This window comes from Bacillus rossius, chromosome 3, assembly GCF_032445375.1.
Source record: "Bacillus rossius redtenbacheri isolate Brsri chromosome 3, Brsri_v3, whole genome shotgun sequence".
In the NCBI taxonomy this organism is placed as follows: Eukaryota; Metazoa; Arthropoda; class Insecta; order Phasmatodea; family Bacillidae; genus Bacillus; species Bacillus rossius.
The window spans coordinates 547,841-571,047 of record NC_086332.1 but is presented as its reverse complement, the minus strand read 5'-3'; the positions used below and the strand labels follow the sequence as shown (position 1 = coordinate 571,047).

Sequence of the window (23,207 nt, the reverse complement as noted above, 5' to 3'; positions counted from 1 at the left end):
TGGTCGTTACCGAGGGTACACGTTTACACATCACTGGTGAGCACTAAAACACTTGCTCATTTTTTGTTTTGTTTTTAAATCTATTAAATTTTTTCTCAAATTTTAAACTGAAAAGCAGTAGTTTGACTTTCATTTGGGATAGTACATCAATGAAGCAGCTACCTCATCAAGATAGCAGCAGGCACAAATACGGCACCAGAGATAACACGACAGTAACATGACAGGAGATATACGCTTGAACCCAAAATTATTCATTTGTCCATAATACATTAAATGAAGAATGATATTCTTGAGATGTTCTTAAGAACATAGTTCAAAAATATGTTTAAATTAGTAATTCATAAATGTTGTAGGTTTGATAATAGTAGTGCGAAAATATATTTCAGAAGTTTAAAATTTTAGATCCCGAACATTTTAATTTATGACATATTTTCACAAATATTTTATAAACCTGAGTGTTACGTATTAACAAACATACACTGCAGTCATCTTTCAAAATTATGGTCTCATTTTATCAACAGACTCAGACAAAACCTCTGCTTTTTTAATGCATTTGTACCAGAAAGTTAAATTCTCATTCCAACAGTATAACTGAACAGACTTCACACACACACACAAACACTACGCACATAGTTGAGATATCGCAGTCCGTGCTTCGGCGGCCAGGCACCGGTGCCGTGCTGGAGCGTGTCTAGTTCAGTCCTTCGCGTCGCCGATGCCGTCCGCGCCGATGGCGAAGGTAGCCTCCGTTTCGGGCAAGCACGGAGAGTCGTAGATCTTGCAAATGCGCGTCTCGCCGCGCCCCTTCCTCAGGTACAGCCTGCGACACGGACAGTGAGCCTCGACGCGCCGCTACTGCGCTTCCAGGTACAGCCTGCGACACGGACAGTGAGCCTCGACACGCCGCTACTGCGCTTCCAGGTACAGCCTGCGACACGGACAGTGAGCCTCGACACACCGCTACTGCGCTTCCAGGTACAGCCTGCGACACAGACAGTGAGCCTCGACGCGCCGCTACTGCGCTTCCAGGTACAGCCTGCGACACGGACAGTGAGCCTCGACGCGCCGCTACTGCGCTTCCGGGTACAGACTGCGACACGGACAGTGAGCCTCGACGCGCTGCTACTGCGCTTCCGGGTACAGCCTGCGACACGGACAGTGAGCCTCGACACGCTGCTACTGCGCTTCCGGGTACAGCCTGCGACACGGACAGTGAGCCTCCACACGCTGCTACTGCGCTTCCAGGTACAGCCTGCGACACGGACAGTGAGCTTCGACACGCTGCTACTGCGCTTCCAGGTACAGCCTGCGACACGGACAGTGAGCCTCCACACGCTGCTACTGCGCTTCCGGGTACAGCCTGCGACACGGACAGTGAGCCTCGACACGCTGCTACTGCGCTTCCGGGTACAGCCTGCGACATGGACAGTGAGCCTCTACGCGCTGCTACTGCGCTTCCAGGTACAGCCTGCGACACGGACAGTGAGCCTCGACACGCTGCTACTGCGCTTCCGGGTACAGCCTGCGACACGGACAGTGAGCCTCGACACGCTGCTACTGCGCTTCCAGGTACAGCCTGCGACACGGACAGTGAGCCTCTACGCGCTGCTACTGCGCTTCCGGGTACAGCCTGCGACATGGACAGTGAGCCTCTACGCGCTGCTACTGCGCTTCCAGGTACAGCCTGCGACACGGACAGTGAGCGTCAGCACGCTGCTACTGCGCTTCCAGGTACAGCCTGCGACACGGACAGTGAGCCTCGGCACGCTGCTACTGCGCTTCCAGGTACAGCCTGCGACACGGACAGTGAGCCTCTACGCGCTGCTACTGCGCTTCCAAGTCAGGACGTCAGTTGTCTCGCGGCAAGTCTGTTTTACCAATGTCGAGACAGGCGCAGGTTATTGCTGTGTCACGTTGAAAGTGCATGTGATGGAAGAGATGACTTCACTACAGTGCTACCTTACAGTGACAGGTATTGCAGACTACTTTAAACATTGTTCGGTTGATGGATATGTTTAAATAATGAAAAATAGCTTCTGTTATAAGTATAAGGATTTATTTTGACTGCATGTTTGATACTGTGTAAGAGATAATATTAACACTTGAGTCTTACACAGTATGTTAATTTTTTTCATTTTCTCATTATTTATTTTATTTTAGGGCTGATCATAAAACTTTAACTTCATACCTTCCTTGCATATTTTGTTGTGTCACAAATATTTTCAAGATACATATATTCACTTAATGTAATGCATTGGAATGGGTGTAAACGTTTTTCTAAGGTTTTGTAATTATTATCACTAGCACAACTTTTTTCACCCATTATTGATTGGAAATATTTGTGGCAGAACAAGTTCAAAGGAAGTACACCAATCCTTCACAAGCACTACTAATGCGTTCCTAAAAATGTTCGTGTTATGCGTAATTGCGTATTCTGAAGCGCTGGTCTCCATAAATAGCAAGACTAATTTACTTAATGTGTTCCAAAATGTGTAGGGAAATATTCAAGTAATATAAATGCGTAGAATAACACTCAATGATAAATATGTCACACCATTTATCTTTATAAACCTACCATCGAATACTTTGTTAGACCAATTCGACACAGTGTAATGGGAGTTAGTTATCATCAATTGGGTAGCACCCGGGCGTGATCTTCAATTTGTGTCGCGTACCTTTTCGAAATCATCCTTTACTGGCAATGAAAATGATATTACTGTTCGGATATTTACATTTTCATTTATCAAAAATTAAAGTGCTTATTCGTGTATCACCGCTTGGTACACATCAATCCAGTCAGGCAGTCCACACCGGGAGGTAAGTGAAGCTGCTTTTTTTGTCGAAATGCAATGGCACTTACACTCTCAGTAGCAATGACGTGCTAGTTCTCTGTTGCCTGGAAACAATCAGTTTTCGAATGGACACAGTACTGATGAGCAGACTGCACAAACAAGGCAACAATAATGATCCCTTACTAAAAATACCGATTCCTATGTTCCTATTAGAGATGTACGAACCTGCAAATGTTTAAGTCGAGTCGAGTCGAATTTTACAATAATTAGTTCGAGTCGATTCGAGTTGAGTTTGTAGATCATAAATTCAAGTCGAGTCGATTCGAGTCTGAATTTTTATTTGAATCTTTGACACTTAAGTCGAGCTTGAATATTTGCACTTTACTGCTAAGAGTCCTTAGATGGTTGTCTTGTTATATCATGGCCCACTTAATCAAATATATTTAAAATACAAGTATTAATACAAATAATTCATTTAGAATATATTCTTAACTGATATAATACAATTCAATAAATGAGGTATAGAGCATAGAATAAAAGTATTTTCAGATTTTAACTTTTTTTTTTCGCAAATACCGCTCAACTACATATTTACCTTATTTTGGACTGAACGAGTTAGCTGCAGCCTGCAGCATTAACGAGTCAATAAAAACCAATGAATATAATTTAGGCTTGTTGGCGTGAAGGTTAGGGTAAGTTTCACACAATCATTAGAACATTTTTGAAAACTTTCACTTATGGGAAGTGTAAGGCCGTGCTACAATTGGCGCAACATTACAATAAACGTTCCCATAACAAAAATAATACATTTAAAGATTATTGCTACAACACTAATGCCGTTACGTTGCCGGCCAATCACAAGCTGGCACTTCCAACCAATACATGCTTTTGTATTTGTATTGAATAGTTACACTTTATAAAATACTTTATACTTCATAAATAATTTTAACTTGCCACTTAACTTGGATAGTAGGGATGGGCCGGTCGAATCCTCGAATCCTCGAATCCCACCGAATCTCTAGTATTCGAAAGATTCGAAATTCGAGGGAAAATATTCGGGATTCGAGGAAAAATATTGATGTAAATGTAGTACAGTAGAATCTCGTTATAGCGAGCACGGTAATAGCGAGAACACGGCTATAACGAGGTATTTTTGAGGAATTTACGGCGTGAGCGCTTGAAGCGCGCTTTCGTTATTTGTCTGCTTTATCTCCACCCCTCTCGCTCGCCACTAGACATCTTGCCGTTGACTCCTGTCACATTCTTCAGCCGTGCAGTCGCCACCTAAGTGCGTGGCTTTAAAAATAGAATCCCATCCTTTCTTTCTTTTATCTAACTTCCGTTAGTTATCTGTGCCGTCTGCTGTGTGTAGACAAAGTTTGAGATTGGAACAGAAACAACGTAAGAAAGTATTTTTTACAAATTAGAAATATGTTTTTGTTTTTATAATCGCGTATTTTCACATTTTTTTAATTGTTATCTTAAAAGAGATAATATTAAAAAGCCGCTCTAATGAGATTTAATTGTTTTTTGCTTAACAAAAACTATTAATTATCAAATATTGTTAATTGTTTATATTCTATTTATTATTATTTACGCGACGGCATACTGTACGCGTACGCAATACGACTGGATTCGTTGCTGCAACATAACATAGCATGTTATGCGGTATCAGAAGTAACGAGTAGCGTAACGATAGTAACGAGTACTAATTATAGTAACGAATACATACGGGTACACATTTTTTTCGTTACTTTTACACCTCTAGTAGGCACTACCGTATTTATTTTCGAATCGCTAGGGCAGTTTTCCTGTAACTTTTGTTTCGGTCAGTTGTTGCGGTATCTGAATCCTAAATTTATTTTCAAAAAAAGTTGACAGGTTTCTTTAAATGAAAAAAAGTATAGTTTTCCAGCGACTATTTCGTTTGAGGCGTACGTGCGTTGCCGCAGCCGCACTTTTGCTGTTTTCTAAGGAATTAAATCATTGCGCTACACTAGCACCACCTGTTAGCTACATCCCGAACCAACATGGCCGCCAGCAGACAGCCCGCGTCGACGATAGATAGCAGGACAATGCTGTGTCGGCCGCGGGCCAAGATGCTATACTTACGTGGCGCGGTAGGGTATTCTGGTTATTTTGACGCAATCGGTGATCGAATCCGTACTTATGGGGTATCGTTTTAAAGAGAATTCACACATCTGCTCACATAAATTAATATTTCGTTAATATAACCTGTTATTTTCCAATTATACAGGTTTAAACACAATTTTTATGCTATTTTAGGTTAATTTTAATTTTTGGGGGCCAAAATTTGTCCAATTCGGTTATAGCGAGGACACGGTTATAGCGAGGATCAAACCCGGAACCGTGACACCTTGCTATAACGGGACTCTAGTGTACTTTAAAAACTGTTTACGTTTTCCTTGGAACACATCCTATTGAGGTACAGTAGAACCTCGTTAATACGTGATGGTCAGGACCGAGATAATCACGGGTTACCGAATTTCACGGACTAGCGATTAAAAGCCCGGAAGGTCTTGTCAAGCTTCTCAGACACCGGCGTGCAGCTGGGTTAAGGCCGTTCACAGTAAGGGCCGGCCGGGCGTCTTCGAATTAGTGTCTCGGCCTAGCCATTAGTTCACGGTCATTTACAACAGCCGAAGAGAGAAAGATAAGATCGTGCTGACCTTTCACCCTCCCCCCTCCCCCACGTACAGCCGAATGCCAGCCAGACACGTCACTCGCCAGGCGCCTGCCGTGCGTTGGCGGGTGGAAACAAACAAAGGGAGAAGGGAAGCAGAAGTCAGGACATCCCCCTCAAGTTTAAAGAGTGACAAATGTGACAGCTGAAAGGGGGGGCGACACAAAGGGTCGGTACAAACAGCGTTGCAGAGTTTGGCGACCCACGCGATGGCTTGTAGTGTTTGCCGGCGGCCGGCCCGCGTGACGTTAATTTTAAGCGCTGAAAATTTTTACTTCTCTTTTTTTTCTTCTCTTTTAAAACGTCCCGGTTTATCCGATTCCCGAATTAGCGCATCACGGATTAACGAGGTTCTACTGTATTGTACTTTTAATTCATTATTATATAAAAAAAAAATTATGAAGCATGTACTGATTTGGGAAACTTACTTTACATTCATCAACATGGATGCATTTGTATTTGTATTTGTATTTGTATTTGTACACATGTATTTTAATCGCAATTCAATTTTAAATATTCTGATACACATTCTAATTATGAATTTTTTTAGGACCAAGTTTGGTTTGTGTAGACTACCAACGTTAAAATATGTATTATCTGAGAATTCCATGATGGCCAACCAATGAATTTGTTAGCCAATAATTATGAGCAACATAAAAAATAACTAATACTAATATAAAAAATTTTAATGGGTAAACTAGAGAAAACACCCCGTCACTTTTAACTTCGGGCATATTAATCACTATGCTTTAGTGAGGCTTAATTTTAAAGGACGCACAACAATATTTCTTATGGCCTAAAACCATTGAAGACAAGATGGTGCCTTCCAGTTTCCATTAAATATTTCAGGAAAGCGTTTACCTACATTTGGGACTTTAAACAAATGTCAAGTTGGTAACTACAAAATATTGTTCCGTCGGATGTTGAATTTCGTTTTCCGATTTCCGTGGATACATGAATCACTGTACTCACAGATAATACCTGAATGCCTTAAATCCACCAAGTCGGATTCTACAGCAATTGATGAAGTGACCAGATTATTACGTGATCCTACAGTTAACCCAGAAATAAACATTCTCGAATACTGGAAAACTCAGTCTCCGTGTTCACCCAGGCTACATAAACTGTCCAAAAAATATTTGTGTTTACCACCTGCGACAGTGTTCTCTGAACGTTTGTTCAGCACTGCAGGAAATATATGTGACCAAAAACGGAATCGTCTTGATCCAGACCGTGTCAAAATCCTTGTTTTTATAAATAAAAATTTAAAGGGTTAAATAATTCTGCATAATGTTTAATTTTTTCTCTTAACTTATAAATTATTTTATAATTAACCCTTGAGAACTGGATTCGGATTCGAGGGGTGGATTTGAGGTACTGTTTCGAGATTCGGATTCGAGAAAAATGGGATTCGAACCATCACTATTGGATAGCAAACAATTATACAAAACGCAATCTCGCCGAACGTAATAGTGTAAACAAACACGGAAAAAAATTCATGTTCGCCAACCTACACTTCCTAAAATTAGTGGAGCAAAGTTTTTTTAAATGCCATTTCGTGATTGGTGGCGTATCAGTCGCAAAAATGTGCACAAATATAACGCTACTGTTAATTTATTATTGTAACGTTGCGCCGATTGTAGCACGGATTTACTAAAAAAAGTAATATTCCTGCCGATATTATGATTATAAAATTTAATTTGTGTTTTGTTTATTAAAAATGTGTTCGTCTTTGCTATGTGGTCACACCTGCTAAGTTGGCAATATGTAAAACTAAAATATAAATAATATGGCAGATTGTCGTCATTGTTTGTAAGTACGTGTTTCTGTCTTATGTAAGTAATTTTTAGTGTCGGCCGAAGTCACGTAAGGAGATAATAAGAATTTATTGTAATTCAATTTTATTATATTTTATCATCGAGTTTCGCCCCATCGAGTAAAATAAACTCGAATGCCGAGCCGAGCCGAGCTGATGCTACTCGCTCGACTCGACTCGAATTTTCGAGTCTCGGCCCATTACTAGTTACTATGCATATTCAATCATACATTAATAGAAATTTGTTTTAAATAAACTTTACTTTTTTTTCACTACCAGAAACTACTTCAAAACACAAATGTGCACACACCTGGTAGTAGATGCGTGCGCAATGATGTTGCCACCAATGGGCTTCTTGGGATCGGCTGTGAATAGCGCCGCGCCATCCACCTGTGCCACCACCTGGTTGGTGATCACCACCGCCACGCCAAACTGCAACACACCACAACGTCTGCCCTCCCTCTGTCTGTAAGATGTTATGTTGGCAACATGTTAACCAACATCCAGGCGGCCATGTTGTGTGGCAGGAACAATGAAAAACGTGTAAGCTTGTACATACGTGCAATTAAAGACTTAAGATGATAAAACTGCAGTGAACTTCTTATTTATAACATGGTATCAGGCGCGGGGTTATTTGTGTTCTTGTTGCGAATGTAGAAAGTTCGTTCGGCTCGCCATCAAGACCAAAATGGACAAGTTTGCGAAACCACCTGATCACCTTTGTGTTGAGGGTAACCTAGACAAAAACTGGACCTTTTGGAAGCAAAAATTCAACCTGTATCTGCAAGTTTTAAAGATAAAAGATGATGCCGAGATCCCACGAGTTGCACTCTTACTTAATGCTATCGGAGATAAAGGGATTGAGATTTACAACTCATTCAACCTCGTTGAAACCGAACGGGAGAAGTTTGAAACAGTGATTGCACGATTTGATAAGTACTGTTCGCCACGGAAGAATTTGCTGTATCATCGGTTCCAGTTCTTGACTTCGAGGAGGCCAGAAGGTATGGCAATAGAACAGTTTGTTACTGATCTTAAAAATCTTTCACGCGTGTGTGAGTTCGGCCAGCAAGAAAGTTTTTTGTGCCGGGACATATTAGTGGCGGGAATTAACGACTCTGTTATGCAAGAGAAGCTGCTGCAAGGTGGAGACGACTTGACTCTTGACAAAGCTGTAGATGTGTGCCGGTCTGTTGAAGCAAGTCGTATTCAGCTCAAAGCCATGCAAGGCACCACAGGGAATCCAAACGCAAGTTCATCTAAGGATGTATTGTCAGTTCAGTCACCCCAAAGTCTGGGAAAATCAGGTTATGTTAGGCAACAGCCCAGTCGTATTTGTGGTTATTGTGGATACAATCATGGACGTGAGAAGCAGTGCCCGGCTTTTAATAAAACATGTGCTAAATGTCACCAGAAAAATCATTTTGCAGCAGTGTGTAAGAATCCATCGGCCCGTCAACAATCTACAGATCATAGTACACACAATAGGCAGCCTAACCTACGTCAAGCCAATGCTGTCTCTGTGGATGTAGAATCACTGTCACATCAAGATGAAACAGTCTATAATCCTAATCAGTACCTATATATATCTGAAGTTGGTGTACCCACTCCTCGTGATAATCAGTCATGGTGGGAACCAATCACTGTTGTCTCCACAGTTGTACAATTCAAGCTTGACACGGCTGCGCAAGTCAACACATTGCCGCTTGTTCTGCTCGATAAACTCGGTGTAGGTGATAATCACATTCAGAAGAACGGCCCAGTTTTGCGAGCATATGGGGAGTTTGAAATACCTCACTTAGGGTCTATCACACTGCCATGTGTTGTGCGCAATAATCTACATTACCTACAGTTTGAAGTTGTGGACGTTCCTACAGCTGTTCCTCTTCTGGGTTTGGAAGCTTGCCAGAAACTGCACCTGGTCCAGCGTGTCAGTGCTATCAATCAACATTTTGGATCATCTAAGGAGGACTTACTACATGAGTTCCAAGATGTATTTACAGGATTAGGAAAGTTTCCTGGTAAGCCACTTACTATTCATGTTGATCCTAATGCATCTCCTGTTGCTAACCCTTGTCGGAGAGTTCCACGTAGTTTATTTGATAGACTGAAGATAGCTTTGACAGAACTTGAGAAGGCGGGTGTCATCACCAAAGTAACCAGTCCGACGGCATGGGTAAACAATCTGGTGATAGTTGAAAAACCAAATGGGGACCTGAGAATATGTCTTGATCCCAATAGCCTTAATAAAGCCATTCAGCGGGAAATGCATCCTATTCCCTCTCCAGAAGACCTCGCCTCAAGACTGGCAGGGTTCAAGTACTATGCAACATGTGATTTGTCTAATGGTTTTTTACAGGTCACTCTTGATGAGGCAAGCTCAGAGCTGTGTTGTTTTGTAACACCGTTTGGGAGGTTTAAATTTAATCGCCTACCTTTTGGAATTAGTTGTGCTCCTGAGATATTTCAGAGGAAAACAACTGAGATATTTGGTGATATTGATGGAGTTGAGATATACTTTGATGACATTATTATGAGAGCAAACACTCAGTCTGATTTAGAGTCAATAGTTCGTAAGGTGTTGTGCAGAGCTAGAGAATGTAATGTCAAGCTTAATAAATCTAAGTTTCAGTATCAAGCATCTCGTGTAAGCTATGTTGGAAATGTAATCTCTGCACAAGGTATTGAGCCAGAAACAAAACATGTTGAAGCTATTGTGTCCATGCCAGTGCCCTGTAATAAGACAGAGTTGTTACGTTTTCTTGGCTTAGTAAAGTATGTAGGAAGATTCATTCCTAATCTAGCAAAAGTCTCTGCTCCTTTGAGACTCCTTACTCACAGCAATGAACCTTGGCAGTGGTCGGGTGAACAGGATTCAGCATTTGAATTGCTGAAAAATCTCATTTCTTCTGCACCTGTTTTAGGGGTCTATGACCCAAGCCTGGAACTCATAATCCAAACTGATGCATCCTCTCTGGGAATAGGCTGCTGTGCCTTACAGAATGACAAGCCGATTGCATTTGCATCAAGGAGTCTAACTAGCTCTGAACAGAAGTGGGCACCAATTGAAATGGAATTTTTGGCTGTAAAATTTGCTTGTGAAAGGTTTCATGAATTTACATATGGGAGGCCAGTAACAGTTCACAGTGATCATAAACCACTTGTAGGCATCATGAATAAGGACTTAAATGTGTTGACACCTCGCATTCAGAATATTAGGCTTAAATTGCTGCGATATTCAGTAACAGTTGTCCACAAACCAGGGTCTGAAATGTATGTTGCAGATGCTTTGTCTCGGGCATTTCTGAAAAGTGATGATAACTCCCATGACGACTTGCAGTTTTCAGTTCATTCATTGGTGTCCAATCTACCCATGTCTGAAGAAAAAAAAGAGCAGTTCAGAGAAGCTACAGCACATGATCCCCAACTCTCGGCCCTCATGAAGGTTATTTCTGATGGCTGGCCTGTATCAAAACAGTTGTTACCTGATTCCTGTAAAATGTTTTGGAGGTTAAAGCATTTGTTGGAAGTAGTAGATGGCTTGATTTTTGTTGGGTTAAAAATATTTGTGCCTGCATCTCTGAGACCAGCCATGCTATCTTTAATCCATGAAACTCACTTTGGGATCAGTAAATGTAAAGCCAGAGCCAGAGAGGCACTTTACTGGCCTAATATGTCCCAGGACATTGAAATACTTGTTGGTAGATGTGAAGTTTGTCAAACCTATCAAAGATGCAACACTAAGGAGCCGTTGTTGCCACATCCAATACCTGACCGGCCTTGGGCTCATTTGGGGATGGATATCTTACAGTTCGCAGGGAAGAATTTCTTAGTTGTCATCGATTACTACTCTAAATGGTTAGAAGTGAAACTTCTTACAGATAAATCATCAACTGAAGTAATCAAACAGTTGGAACATGTTTTTGCTAGTTTAGGTAGTCCAGATTTAATTGTCTCTGATAATGTGCCTTTCAACAGTTATGAATTTAAGAAGTTTGCTGAATGTTGGAATTTTAAAGTTCAAACCACTAGTCCACACTACCCTCAGTCTAATGGGCTTGCTGAAAAAGCAGTGGATATTACAAAGCGTATGTTACGGAAGGTATCAGGGTGTAAAATCCCCTTATCTCTAGCACTACTTGAATACAGAAATACTCCTATTCCTGGTATTCAACTGTCCCCAGCTCAAATGCTGTTGCACCGTCGATTGAAGTCCAAAATTCCCACTCACTCAGATCTGCTTAAACCACACATTCATGCTGATGTTCCTGATAGATTACAGGGACGTCAGGAGAGTCAGAAGTTGTACTTTGATAGGGGTGCGAAAGCCCTCCCTGAATTGCATCCAAATCAGTTTGTTAGAGTTCAACAAGGTAATATGTGGAACCCAGCCACTATTGTTAGTAAATATGATACACCTCTCTCATATTTGCTTAAGACATTAGATGGCACTGTCTACCGGAGAAACAGAAAACACTTAAGGACAGTACCTGGCTTTGTAAATAATGTGCCTTCAGGTTGTGATACTGACTTGCCAAGAGACTGTGAAAGTGCTACTTCTATTATTGAACGGGGTTCTGATTCCGTCAGTGGTAGTGAAGAAACAATGCTCGATTCATTGCCAACCCTTAGGCCAGGAAGGGCTATTAGAAGGCCTCGCTATTTAGAGGATTATGTACATTAGTTGTAGACATATGGAAATGTAAACAGTCACAGTTGCATGTGAGCTACCTAATTGTAGTGTTTTGTATGTAAACTTGAAATGTAAACAGATACTGTTGTTGAGCCATGTAACTATGTGAACTGGTTGTAGTTTATTGGGTGTAAATTTTGTATGTTTTTAGTGTCAATCCATATATAGTAAAGGAGATGTAAGATGTTATGTTGGCAACATGTTAACCAACATCCAGGCGGCCATGTTGTGTGGCAGGAACAATGAAAAACGTGTAAGCTTGTACATACGTGCAATTAAAGACTTAAGATGATAAAACTGCAGTGAACTTCTTATTTATAACACTGTCAGATTCCCTAAGGCTCTCACGAGCCTGAAGGAACGCGTGCGCTCTAGTTCTCATTGTGCGTCCAAGCACACACTCAACATTAAGACAACGTAAATGTCAATAATACCCTAACAATTTTTTTCAACTTAAGTTCTGATAAAAACCAAACTTTTCCAATATATTAAAAGGTAATTACTATATTAAAGTTACATTAATATATAGATATACTAATCCCAAAACACCCTTACAGAAAATAAACATAGTAGATATTTCTGGTTTTAAATTTCTTCCACTAAAATAATGGATATTCCATCCTTTTGTTTTCATGCAACTAGAACCTAACGAGGAATGTTACAACCAGAAAAAATGTTATGCATGCAAAAAAAATAAAAAAAAAAAAAAGCTTTCCTCCAATAAGATTTTTAAGTGCTTCTAATCATTCATAAAATGTTTGGGACATTTAATGCTATTTAATTTTTAAGCTTGAACGTGACCCTGACTTAGGTACAATGATTACATAGTGAACTTTGATAACACTGAAATAACACTGCACAGCATGTCCACACAATACATACCACCGAAATGCAAGCACCAAGATTTAACTGAAGGCATGCAATCAATCAGCCTTTTGACAAAATTTGACTCAAATTACAACCATTTAATGTTTCATCAGGAAAAATTGTTGAATGTAATTTATTTAGTATAAATATTATACTAAAATTGATGACCTAAATGAATTGGCAAAATTAATATTACATTGTTTGATCTTGCATGTCTTAAAAAATAACACATTTTTACATTAATGATGGGACATGTTTCAAATGCACAAAATTTCTGATTAATTTTTATTTTTCTGAATAGTTTTGTTTTAGACATGCTTAATACTAATTATCTTACTGTATAGTGTATCAGGTGTCAATCAAAATGAGGCTGATATGGTAAAATAAATATTAAGTATTATTGTAGTTTCATATTTGTTTAATAATATATTATATTTTTATGAATAAAGACAATATATATAAAAAAATAACATTGAAATCTCCTGTTCTAAAAAAGATATTATCTTAGAAAAAACCCATAAAAACTTGTCGCAAAAATGATCATGGGATCGAGTCTGACTGTATTGAGGTGTAGATGTATAATGTCAGAGAATGAACACACAACATGCACTTGAATCTCTCTCACGGGTCGAGCAGTCAGAGCCTCGACTCCCACGTGGTGGATGTTGTCGTGGCATGTGGGTTTTCTCAGGGTACTCCCGTATCCCCCACCAGTTCATTCCGTCGCTGCTCCACCCCCATCGCACCTCCAGGCTGACCGGAACACAGGTCTGTCACGTCTCGCTCCGGCCTCGGGCGGAGAACTACACGTCAAATCACCCTCGTGCGAACAAATAGACTTTCACAATTAAATAAAAAAAGTAATGATTTACATAATTATTTTGCCTGAGAGATGTATGTTTGAAAAGACAGGTAGCAGTTTCAAGTGTTGTCAGGCACGGACCGGTACGTGGTGGCAGCCTCACAGAGGAGCACGGCTCATGAACTCACCTCGTCAGCCAGACGCAGCAGCATGCGCAGGAAGCGTGCGAGGTGCATTTGGCGTGCGGCGAGCTCACCGCGCCCGGAGTAGTCCGTGCGATACAACGATGTGGCACTATCCACAATCAGAAGGGCATACCTGCCAACACAGACAAAATTAAAAGTTTTTTTTTTAAGATGCTGTCATATTCTACTTATTCATGTGTGAATATCAGGTTTTGTTGTTTAAAACTGAATTAGAATACATATAATTCTGTACTGGCACAACCGTCCAACATCAGCCTTGCACTATTCAGTGCAGTCAGACTACCGCGCTAGACCCTGCATCCCAGCGACTGCATCTCTGCAGCACTGATCCACAACTCTGAACTTTCATTTTGTGTTTGTGCCTACCCCAGCAAGTAAACAGCTTTACCTAGTTAAATTTACTGAACTCATCGGGAATTATAAATCAACTACATATGTTTATTGACTTGTCCAACCACACAGGTAACACCGACTGCAACTTAAACTGAGGATGTGCTGTAGGAGTTTCTATCAGTATAATGTTTGTAATAAAAAATCTGCTATTTGGAGCCAAGTTTCTTTATTGTGGGGAGTGCCTGCAGGTGCGAGGCGTGTGGACATGTGAGTTCCACAGCATCTGAGTGTTCTAGCGAGCTTGGCGCTGGTGTTTGTGACGTCGCGGACACGACCACAGCCTGCGGTGTTCCAAGCTCGGCCATCTTTGCTGCAAGTACCGCACCTACAGTTGAAGCTCTTAGCTCTAAGTGTCTGGTGGCGCCGTGCAGTGGCACGGAAACAAAGAGCACACCAAGGCCAATAGTTTTGGTACGCTGACAGGTGAGTGACAAATTTATCGGAACACTCTTCTCCAAACTAAATTAATTAATTAAACGAAAAGAATTATAAATATGTACATACATTAGTGGAAAAATATAAGGTGACAGATAAATTTAACTACATAAACAAAATATAAAACAGCAGATCGAGAGACACTGAGGTGTGCAGCATGTCTCCAAAATATCTGTAATTTATAATTCTAGGAATGGGAGGACTAACTGGAAAAACAAATGCTTGCTAATGGAGTCAAAGAACGTAAAATCGCCCTTAAGGGCAACTTCAATGGAGATGAATTTCCTTACATCATAGTCTATCAAGATGGCATACGGTTTACAAGATTATACGGCCATGATTTTAATGCAAAATCTTGAGTTGTAAGTTTTTGTTAGAATTTTAATATATTTTTATATAATAAGAAACAAATTTAATGATGTCATGATGCTGTCGACCTGACTGAATGAGTTACGCCCCCATTCACATCATAGAAGCTACGCCGCCACATTTCTTAGCGGAATGTGCAATTTTTTTTTGTTTTTCTTATAGGAATTTAATTGAGAGTATTAAAACCTACTAAACCCTATTTCATATCTGTAGCAACAATTTCTCTCTCTTGGTGCATTTTCCCAACAAGCATATTTGATTCATGTATAAGGCAAGATTTTTTCCTTCAAAATTGAGCCTAAACATTACACCGTAAGCCAATAAAAGAGATGAATGCACAAAGCTGAGCCAAGGAGGATGTTCAGCAGTGAGAACTGAGAAGGGAGCTGCAGGGCAGACTGCAGACTGCAGGTACCTGGACTCGGCCATCATGGCTGACGCCTGGATCAGCAGTGAGAACTGAGAAGGGAGCTGCAGGGCAGACTGCAGACTGCAGGTACCTGGACTCGGCCATCATGGCGGACGCCTGGATCAGCAGTGAGAACTGAGAAGGGAGCTGCAGGGCAGACTGCAGACTGCAGGTACCTGGACTCGGCCATCATGGCGGACGCCTGGATCAGCAGTGAGAACTGAGAAGGGAGCTGCAGGGCAGACTGCAGACTGGAGGTACCTGGACTCGGCCATCATGGCGGACGCCTGGATCAGCAGTGAGAACTGAGAAGGGAGCTGCAGGGCAGACTGCAGACTGCAGGTACCTGGACTCGGCCATCATGGCGGACGCCTGGATCAGCAGTGAGAACTGAGAAGGGAGCTGCAGGGCAGACTGCAGACTGGAGGTACCTGGACTCGGCCATCATGGCGGACGCCTGGATCAGCAGTGAGAACTGAGAAGGGAGCTGCAGGGCAGACTGCAGACTGCAGGTACCTGGACTCGGCCATCATGGCTGACGCCTGGATCAGCAGTGAGAACTGAGAAGGGAGCTGCAGGGCAGACTGCAGACTGCAGGTACCTGGACTCGGCCATCATGGCGGACGCCTGGATCAGCAGTGAGAACTGAGAAGGGAGCTGCAGGGCAGACTGCAGACTGGAGGTACCTGGACTCGGCCATCATGGCGGACGCCTGGATCAGCAGTGAGAACTGAGAAGGGAGCTGCAGGGCAGACTGCAGACTGCAGGTACCTGGACTCGGCCATCATGGCGGACGCCTGGATCAGCAGTGAGAACTGAGAAGGGAGCTGCAGGGCAGACTGCAGACTGGAGGTACCTGGACTCGGCCATCATGGCGGACGCCTGGATCAGCAGTGAGAACTGAGAAGGGAGCTGCAGGGCAGACTGCAGACTGCAGGTACCTGGACTCGGCCATCATGGCGGACGCCTGGATCAGCAGTGAGAACTGAGAAGGGACCTGCAGGGCAGACTGCAGACTGCAGGTACCTGGACTCGGCCATCATGGCGGACGCCTGGATCAGCAGTGAGAACTGAGAAGGGAGCTGCAGGGCAGACTGCAGACTGCAGGTACCTGGACTCGGCCATCATGGCGGACGCCTGGATCAGCAGTGAGAACTGAGAAGGGAGCTGCAGGGCAGACTGCAGACTGCAGGTACCTGGACTCGGCCATCATGGCGGACGCCTGGATCAGCAGTGAGAACTGAGAAGGGAGCTGCAGGGCAGACTGCAGACTGCAGGTACCTGGACTCGGCCATCATGGCGGACGCCTGGATCAGCAGTGAGAACTGAGAAGGGACCTGCAGGGCAGACTGCAGACTGCAGGTACCTGGACTCGGCCATCATGGCGGACGCCTGGATCAGCAGTGAGAACTGAGAAGGGAGCTGCAGGGCAGACTGCAGACTGCAGGTACCTGGACTCGGCCATCATGGCGGACGCCTGGATCAGCAGTGAGAACTGAGAAGGGAGCTGCAGGGCAGACTGCAGACTGCAGGTACCTGGACTCGGCCATCATGGCGGACGCCTGGATCAGCAGTGAGAACTGAGAAGGGAGCTGCAGGGCCGACCGCAGACTGCAGGTACCTGGACTCGGCCATCATGGCGGACGCCTGGATCAGCAGTGAGAACTGAGAAGGGAGCTGCAGGGCAGACCGCAGACTGGAGGTACCTGGACTCGGCCATCATGGCGGACGCCTGGATCAGCAGTGAGAACTGAGAAGGGAGCTGCAGGGCATACTGCAGACTGGAGGTACCTGGACTCGGCCATCATGGCGGACGCCTGGATCAGCAGTGAGAACTGAGAAGGGAGCTGCAGGGCAGACTGCAGACTGGAGGTACCTGGACTCGGCCATCATGGCTGACGCCTGGATCAGCAGTGAGAACTGAGAAGGGAGCTGCAGGGCAGACTGCAGACTGCAGGTACCTGGACTCGGCCATCATGGCGGACGCCTGGATCAGCAGTGAGAACTGAGAAGGGAGCTGCAGGGCAGACTGCAGACTGGAGGTACCTGGACTCGGCCATCATGGCGGACGCCTGGATCAGCAGTGAGAACTGAGAAGGGAGCTGCATGGCAGACTGCAGACTGGAGGTACCTGGACTCGGCCATCATGGCGGACGCCTGGATCAGCAGTGAGAACTGAGAAGGGAGCTGCAGGGCAGACTGCAGACTGCAGGTACCTGGACTCGGCCATCATGGCGGACGCCTGGATCAGCAGTGAGAACTGAGAAGGGAGCTGCAGGGCAGACTGCAGACTGCAGGTACCTGGACTCGGCCATCATGGCGGACGCCTGGATCAGCAGTGAGAACTGAGAAGGGAGCTGCAGGGCAGACTGCAGACTGGAGGTACCTGGACTCGGCCATCATGGCGGACGCCTGGATCAGCAGTGAGAACTGAGAAGGGAGCTGCAGGGCAGACTGCAGACTGCAGGTACCTGGACTCGGCCATCATGGCGGACGCCTGGATCAGCAGTGAGAACTGAAAAGGGAGCTGCAGGGCAGACTGCAGACTGGAGGTACCTGGACTCGGCCATCATGGCGGACGCCTGGATCAGCAGTGAGAACTGAGAAGGGAGCTGCAGGGCAGACTGCAGACTGGAGGTACCTGGACTCGGCCATCATGGCGGACGCCTGGATCAGCAGCTGCGTCTGGTGGTCCGTGTTGTAGGCGCGGGCGTAGGCCACGTTGTCCAGCACGTCGCTGCCCGACAGCTTGTAGCGCTCCGCCACGGCCAGCAGCCGCTCCGGCCGGAAGGTGCCCTCCGTGTCCACGTACAGGCACTTCCCCTCGCCCCCGCTCTGGTCGATGGGCAGCTGCCACAACCGCTCCCCTCTCATCCTCGCGTCCACCCACCTTTCCGTCAACATCGCAGTCACCGGTTTGGCCGACCAGAGGCAAAGCTAGGTTATGTGGTTTTCTGAAGAATGGATCCCATATTATGGTTCTCTATTTACCGTATTTACTCGTGTATAGCGCGCCCTCGTGTATAGCGTGCCCTCGTGTATAGCGCGCACCACGATTTTTGTAACAAATTCCAAAGAAAAAAAAATTTTTTCCTGTAAATAAATTTTACTAACATTTTGTGGTGCCTGTTAAGTAATTACGTATGAAACAAATGATAATTTAAATTGATGTGTGGTGATGCGTCAGGAAAATACTTAAACTCTGCTGTGTAGACGGAAGATAATGAAGCGCTGTATCGTCACAACTGGTATGTGGACGGGAGGGAGGCAGGCAGGAACGTGACGCGGAGGACTAGATGACTCACCGATAGCAGCTGCGACGAGGAAGCGAAGGAAGTGGGAGGGGGAATGGCGACAACATTCTCTCTCTCTCTCTCTCTTTTATTTTACTAGCTGCGCTGGCGTTCTGTAGAGGGGGAGGTCAAAAAATAAACAAGAGACGGGCGAGCTTGCCGCGCACGTGTGTGTGTGTGCTGTGAGCATGTGTGTGCGAGAGACCAGGTTGTGTGCATGCGTGCGTGTGTGTGTGTGAAAGAGAGGCCTTGTTGCTTGTGCGTATGTGTGGGGGCTGGCCAGAAACGTCACCCGTCACCCGGCAGTTAACGACTTCCACTCCTCCCCTCTAATCCTACACTTTTTTTTTCCGTGTATAGCGCGCATCCTTATTTTTTTCCTTTACTTGAGGGGAAAAAAGGGCGAGCTATACACGAGTATATACGGTATGTTTGCAGGGTGTTTTAATATTTCTACTGATTCTCGAATGTATCTTTTCTTGCACTGTCAGATGTTGGCTATGGTGTGGAATTGGTCGAAATCAATGCTGTGTCTGGTTTCCCAGGAGTGTTCTGCTATAGCTAATTGTGGGTTTTCATGTTTATATTCACTGATATGTTCTTTAACTCTTGTGATTTTTTGTCTGCCAGTTTGTCCTATATATGTATACCTTGCCACAGGAACGTGGAATCTTGTAAACACTAGCTAGGTTTTCAGGAGGAGTCTTGTCTTTCACAGATTTCAGAGACATCTCAATCTTATTTATAGGTTTTAGAATTGTATAAACTTCATGCTTCCTAAGAATTCTTGCCACTTGGTCTGAAATTCCTTTGACATAAGGAATTCTTTATTAGGAAGATGTCTTTATTTTGCCACCTGGACCAAACAGCCCAGCCAATCAGAAGAGAAGAGGTCACTGATCTGTCAGCACCCCAGCCAATCACAGAAGCTCAGCTCTGATTGGTCAAACCAACAGCCAACCAGACTAAAGGAAGGCTGCTGTGATTGGCGAACAACTGAAGCCAATCGGGAAACACTCCCCTCTCAGGCGAGAGTATTAAAGGCAGGAGGAACTTGTAATAACCTCAGTAGGTAACTCTACCCTGATGACGGTGACTGCAAAGTTGACTGAAATGTGGTGATATATTCACCTTGGATGCGGCTACAAACCAGAAGCCAAGAAAGAAACTTGAAAATACTTCTTGTAATAATGTTACTTATTCATTTCCAACAGAAGTGATCGATGAATCAGTACTCAAGTATACACTTTATATGTTATTTGTGCACTAAGAATTTTTTGCATTAAAACCGAGATTCAGTTATTCTGCTGCTAGAAGTGTCGCCATCCGTCTCACCTGACACGTGACCGCCAGCGTGTGGCAGATCTGCGTCTTGCCCGTACGGAACTCCCCGAATATCTCCGTGATGGAGCCCGTCTCCACTCCTCCTCCCAGCAGGCGGTCCAGCTCCCGCGACCCTGTCGTCAGCTGGATGATCTCTGACCGCTTCTGGTGGAACTCGGTGGCCGTGGTGAAGCCCATCGGCACCAGCTTCGACGCCTCCGCCTGCCAACCCCCAGTGACACACCAGTTATCACGCACGGTTACCTGCGACTTATCACCTGCTCCAACACATTCCGTGCATTTGTACTCACTTGCATTGCTCCATGGACATGTACAAAATCAAGAAAGCAAAAATATAAAGTTATTAACAAATAAATCTCTATCAATTATTTAAGGTTTATCATTATCATTACATACAACACAATTTAGACAAAAGAATGTTCAACAAAGAGTCAAAGTCACTGCATTAACAAGCTGAAATGACATCATCTTAGTCTGAGGAACTCAACAGTGCAGTAAAGCCCTTTAAAGTTTATTGTGGCAGGCGGTTTATTTCCTAGGAACCATTATTAAATTTAAATACTTATTAAAATAATACACAAAGTCATTAAAAGGAGCTCTAAACAAAATTACGTTATTAAAGAGTTCCTAAAACCAAGTAATATAAATTAACGAAACCGAATATTTCATCGATAAGGTTACAGTTTCTAGTTTATACAATTATTACTTTTAATAATCAGGATTTCAAAACGAGTTCAGTAACCAGTGCCGAGTGATGTAGCTCATTTCTTGTAAACTACTAGCTAGTACCCCCAGGTTAGTTGCGTTGTTGGGCTGCCTAGGGACAGACACGGTTCGCTGATTCGTCCGCCGCTCGCCTCTGCGGATAGAAGCTCAGCTATTGAAGTCCCCTCGTGAGTCGGGACGTCTTGTCAATGGGCCCTGCATCTAGCTGTTCACCGAGGGATGGCCCTCGCTCTACGAGTATCCGGTCCGTGTAACTGGATCCCAACCTGCAACCCTCCTAGCGGGTCTGTCAGTGGGGAACTTCACCCGGTCCTTGGTCATCCTGTTGCTCGTCGCTCTGAGGTAGTTGTAGTCATCCACTCGCCCAGTGGCTTGTAGATTCGAACCCATTTCTTGTGCTGTGACATTGATGACAGCTTCACCAATGACTTCAGGCATTACTCGCTGTTGTGTCTACTGTTGCTGGCTAAAGAACCTTGGTCCCTATGGGGAGAGATTGCTGACCTGTGATGTGTCGGAGCTGTAGCCGGCTCTAGTAACTGAGAGATGCTGTCGCCAGGTTTCCATTATGGGCGTGTGATGCGAATATATAGCCTTTCCCGCTTACACCTTCTCGTGGCGCCAGATTTGTTGACTGATATGAGCTATGCCGGGGGTGCACACTTGTATTGTCTCGGCTGAAGGAGAATTACAAGAAGAATCTGACCTTAATAGGGGAATTGTGGGACCAATCTGGAGCGAGTCAGATTCAGGGATACCGTGCCCAAGTGGTGAGGGAGAAGCATTGGTGTGTCTACGTGGCATGATGTCCAGAAGACATAAACATAGATGTTACGTGTATTTGTTTGAAAAAGATGAAGTGGTTGGTAGGGAGGTGGTAGGGCAGATGGGTAAGATTCAGAAAAAGAGGTTGGGAACATATGGTTGTGGTGACCGTGACCATCTGTGATGAGGTTGTGGCCCTTGTGTTTCCCTGTATTTACAGAATGAATTTAACTCCCTGTTGTAATCTGCGTTTGCCCCTAATTAGTGTGATGTTTGTGATGGAGCACGGTTCCTTTGTGAGTGGTTGGAGTGCCATGATTAACATGAGCGATGATAAGCGAGCTGGTGCTTAGAATCATGATGTCGATGGTGGTGGCTGCATCTGTGGGGAGTCCATGAACACCCTGTCTGCCTCTATTGGTTGTGACTGATGTAATGAAGAAAACTTCATTTCAGAATGTGAAGTGAGTAGCCCATGAGAGTTGGTTTGAGAAGGCATGGTAGAGAATACTGAGCGAAAGTCATTGAGGAACTCAAGAGACAGAGTATCGCTGTACTGGATGTTGATGGTACTGCCACTTCCTTGTTCACCGGACAAGGAGGCGTGTCAACGGCAGAGGTTAGACTTACAGATGTTTCAGGTACAGCAGATAACATCTTAGTAGGGGTATAAGTATAATTTTTGAGAGAAATATTGCCACTACGAACAGAACAACATATGATATGTTGTATGCCAACAAAGAATAACTGCAACTAAGTGGTGGAAGTCAGAAAATTTTGGAATTGTAGCAGCATATGAAAATGTCTAATAAAATTGACTGACGATTTTCACAAGTATATCATTCTTCTAATGTTAATTAATTTTTTTGAACAACTAACTGTGTATTTATTATCTGTAAAAATACCTAATGCTCTTAAATATCATCTTTGGTTTTCAAGAGAACTAACACAAGCTGTAAGTCTAAGATACTTTTTCACAAACTTTATAAAAGAAATAATAATTTGTACTATTATTCATGCTTCTTTCATTTCCATGAATTAGTTAAAATCTAACAAAACGTGACCAAATTCAATGGACTAGAATTACAAAAAAAAATGTAAAAATCAACCCAAAAACATTTTGGCGATATGTAAAAATAATGGAAGATGGATACTATGAACAGCATTCCTTAAATATTAATGGTGTTATATCTAGTAATCCAATTGTGCTATCCAATGTTTTATCGCATTATTTTACTAGCATCTACGTATCTTCTAAATAGTATAACCCACAAGTTTTTTTGTCTAACCAGTCTTCCGTGACTATACCTGTCCATTCAGTTTCTGAAAGTATAGTATACTGGGGTATTAAGGCCTTAAAAAGATCTAAATCCACAGGTACTGATGGTATTAACAATTTCATTATCAAAGGTTGTTCCCAATTATTAGTACCTCTTTTGCAACATATTTTTAATAGTAGCTTTAAAACTCTAATTTTCCCTAATAAATAGAAAACAGCAAAAATAATCTCTATTCACAACAAAGGTTCTAAATTAAATGTCTCAAATTGTCAACCAATTTCATGAAATAATGACTTCTCAGAAATTGTTGAGA

The 23,207-nt window shown here is 43.5% G+C and overlaps 1 protein-coding gene across 4 annotated transcripts in view; it reads right to left on the bottom strand.

Moving 5' to 3' along the window:
* Nucleotides 1-350: 350 nt before the first annotated feature.
* The window catches only part of LOC134530040 (DNA repair protein RAD51 homolog A), a 49,392-nt gene continuing 26,535 nt past the window's right edge, over nucleotides 351-23,207 (bottom strand). For 2 of the 4 annotated variants that reach the window (XM_063364571.1, XM_063364572.1), the window contains exons 4-8: nucleotides 20,115-20,324; nucleotides 18,128-18,336; nucleotides 13,863-13,992; nucleotides 7,623-7,744; nucleotides 351-820 (exon numbers count right to left, since the gene is read on the bottom strand). In XM_063364571.1, coding sequence (XP_063220641.1) covers nucleotides 697-820; nucleotides 7,623-7,744; nucleotides 13,863-13,992; nucleotides 18,128-18,336; nucleotides 20,115-20,324 — 795 coding nt within the window. In that variant the 3' untranslated portion in view covers nucleotides 351-696. The other 2 variants (XM_063364574.1, XM_063364573.1) reach the window with 2 other exon arrangements.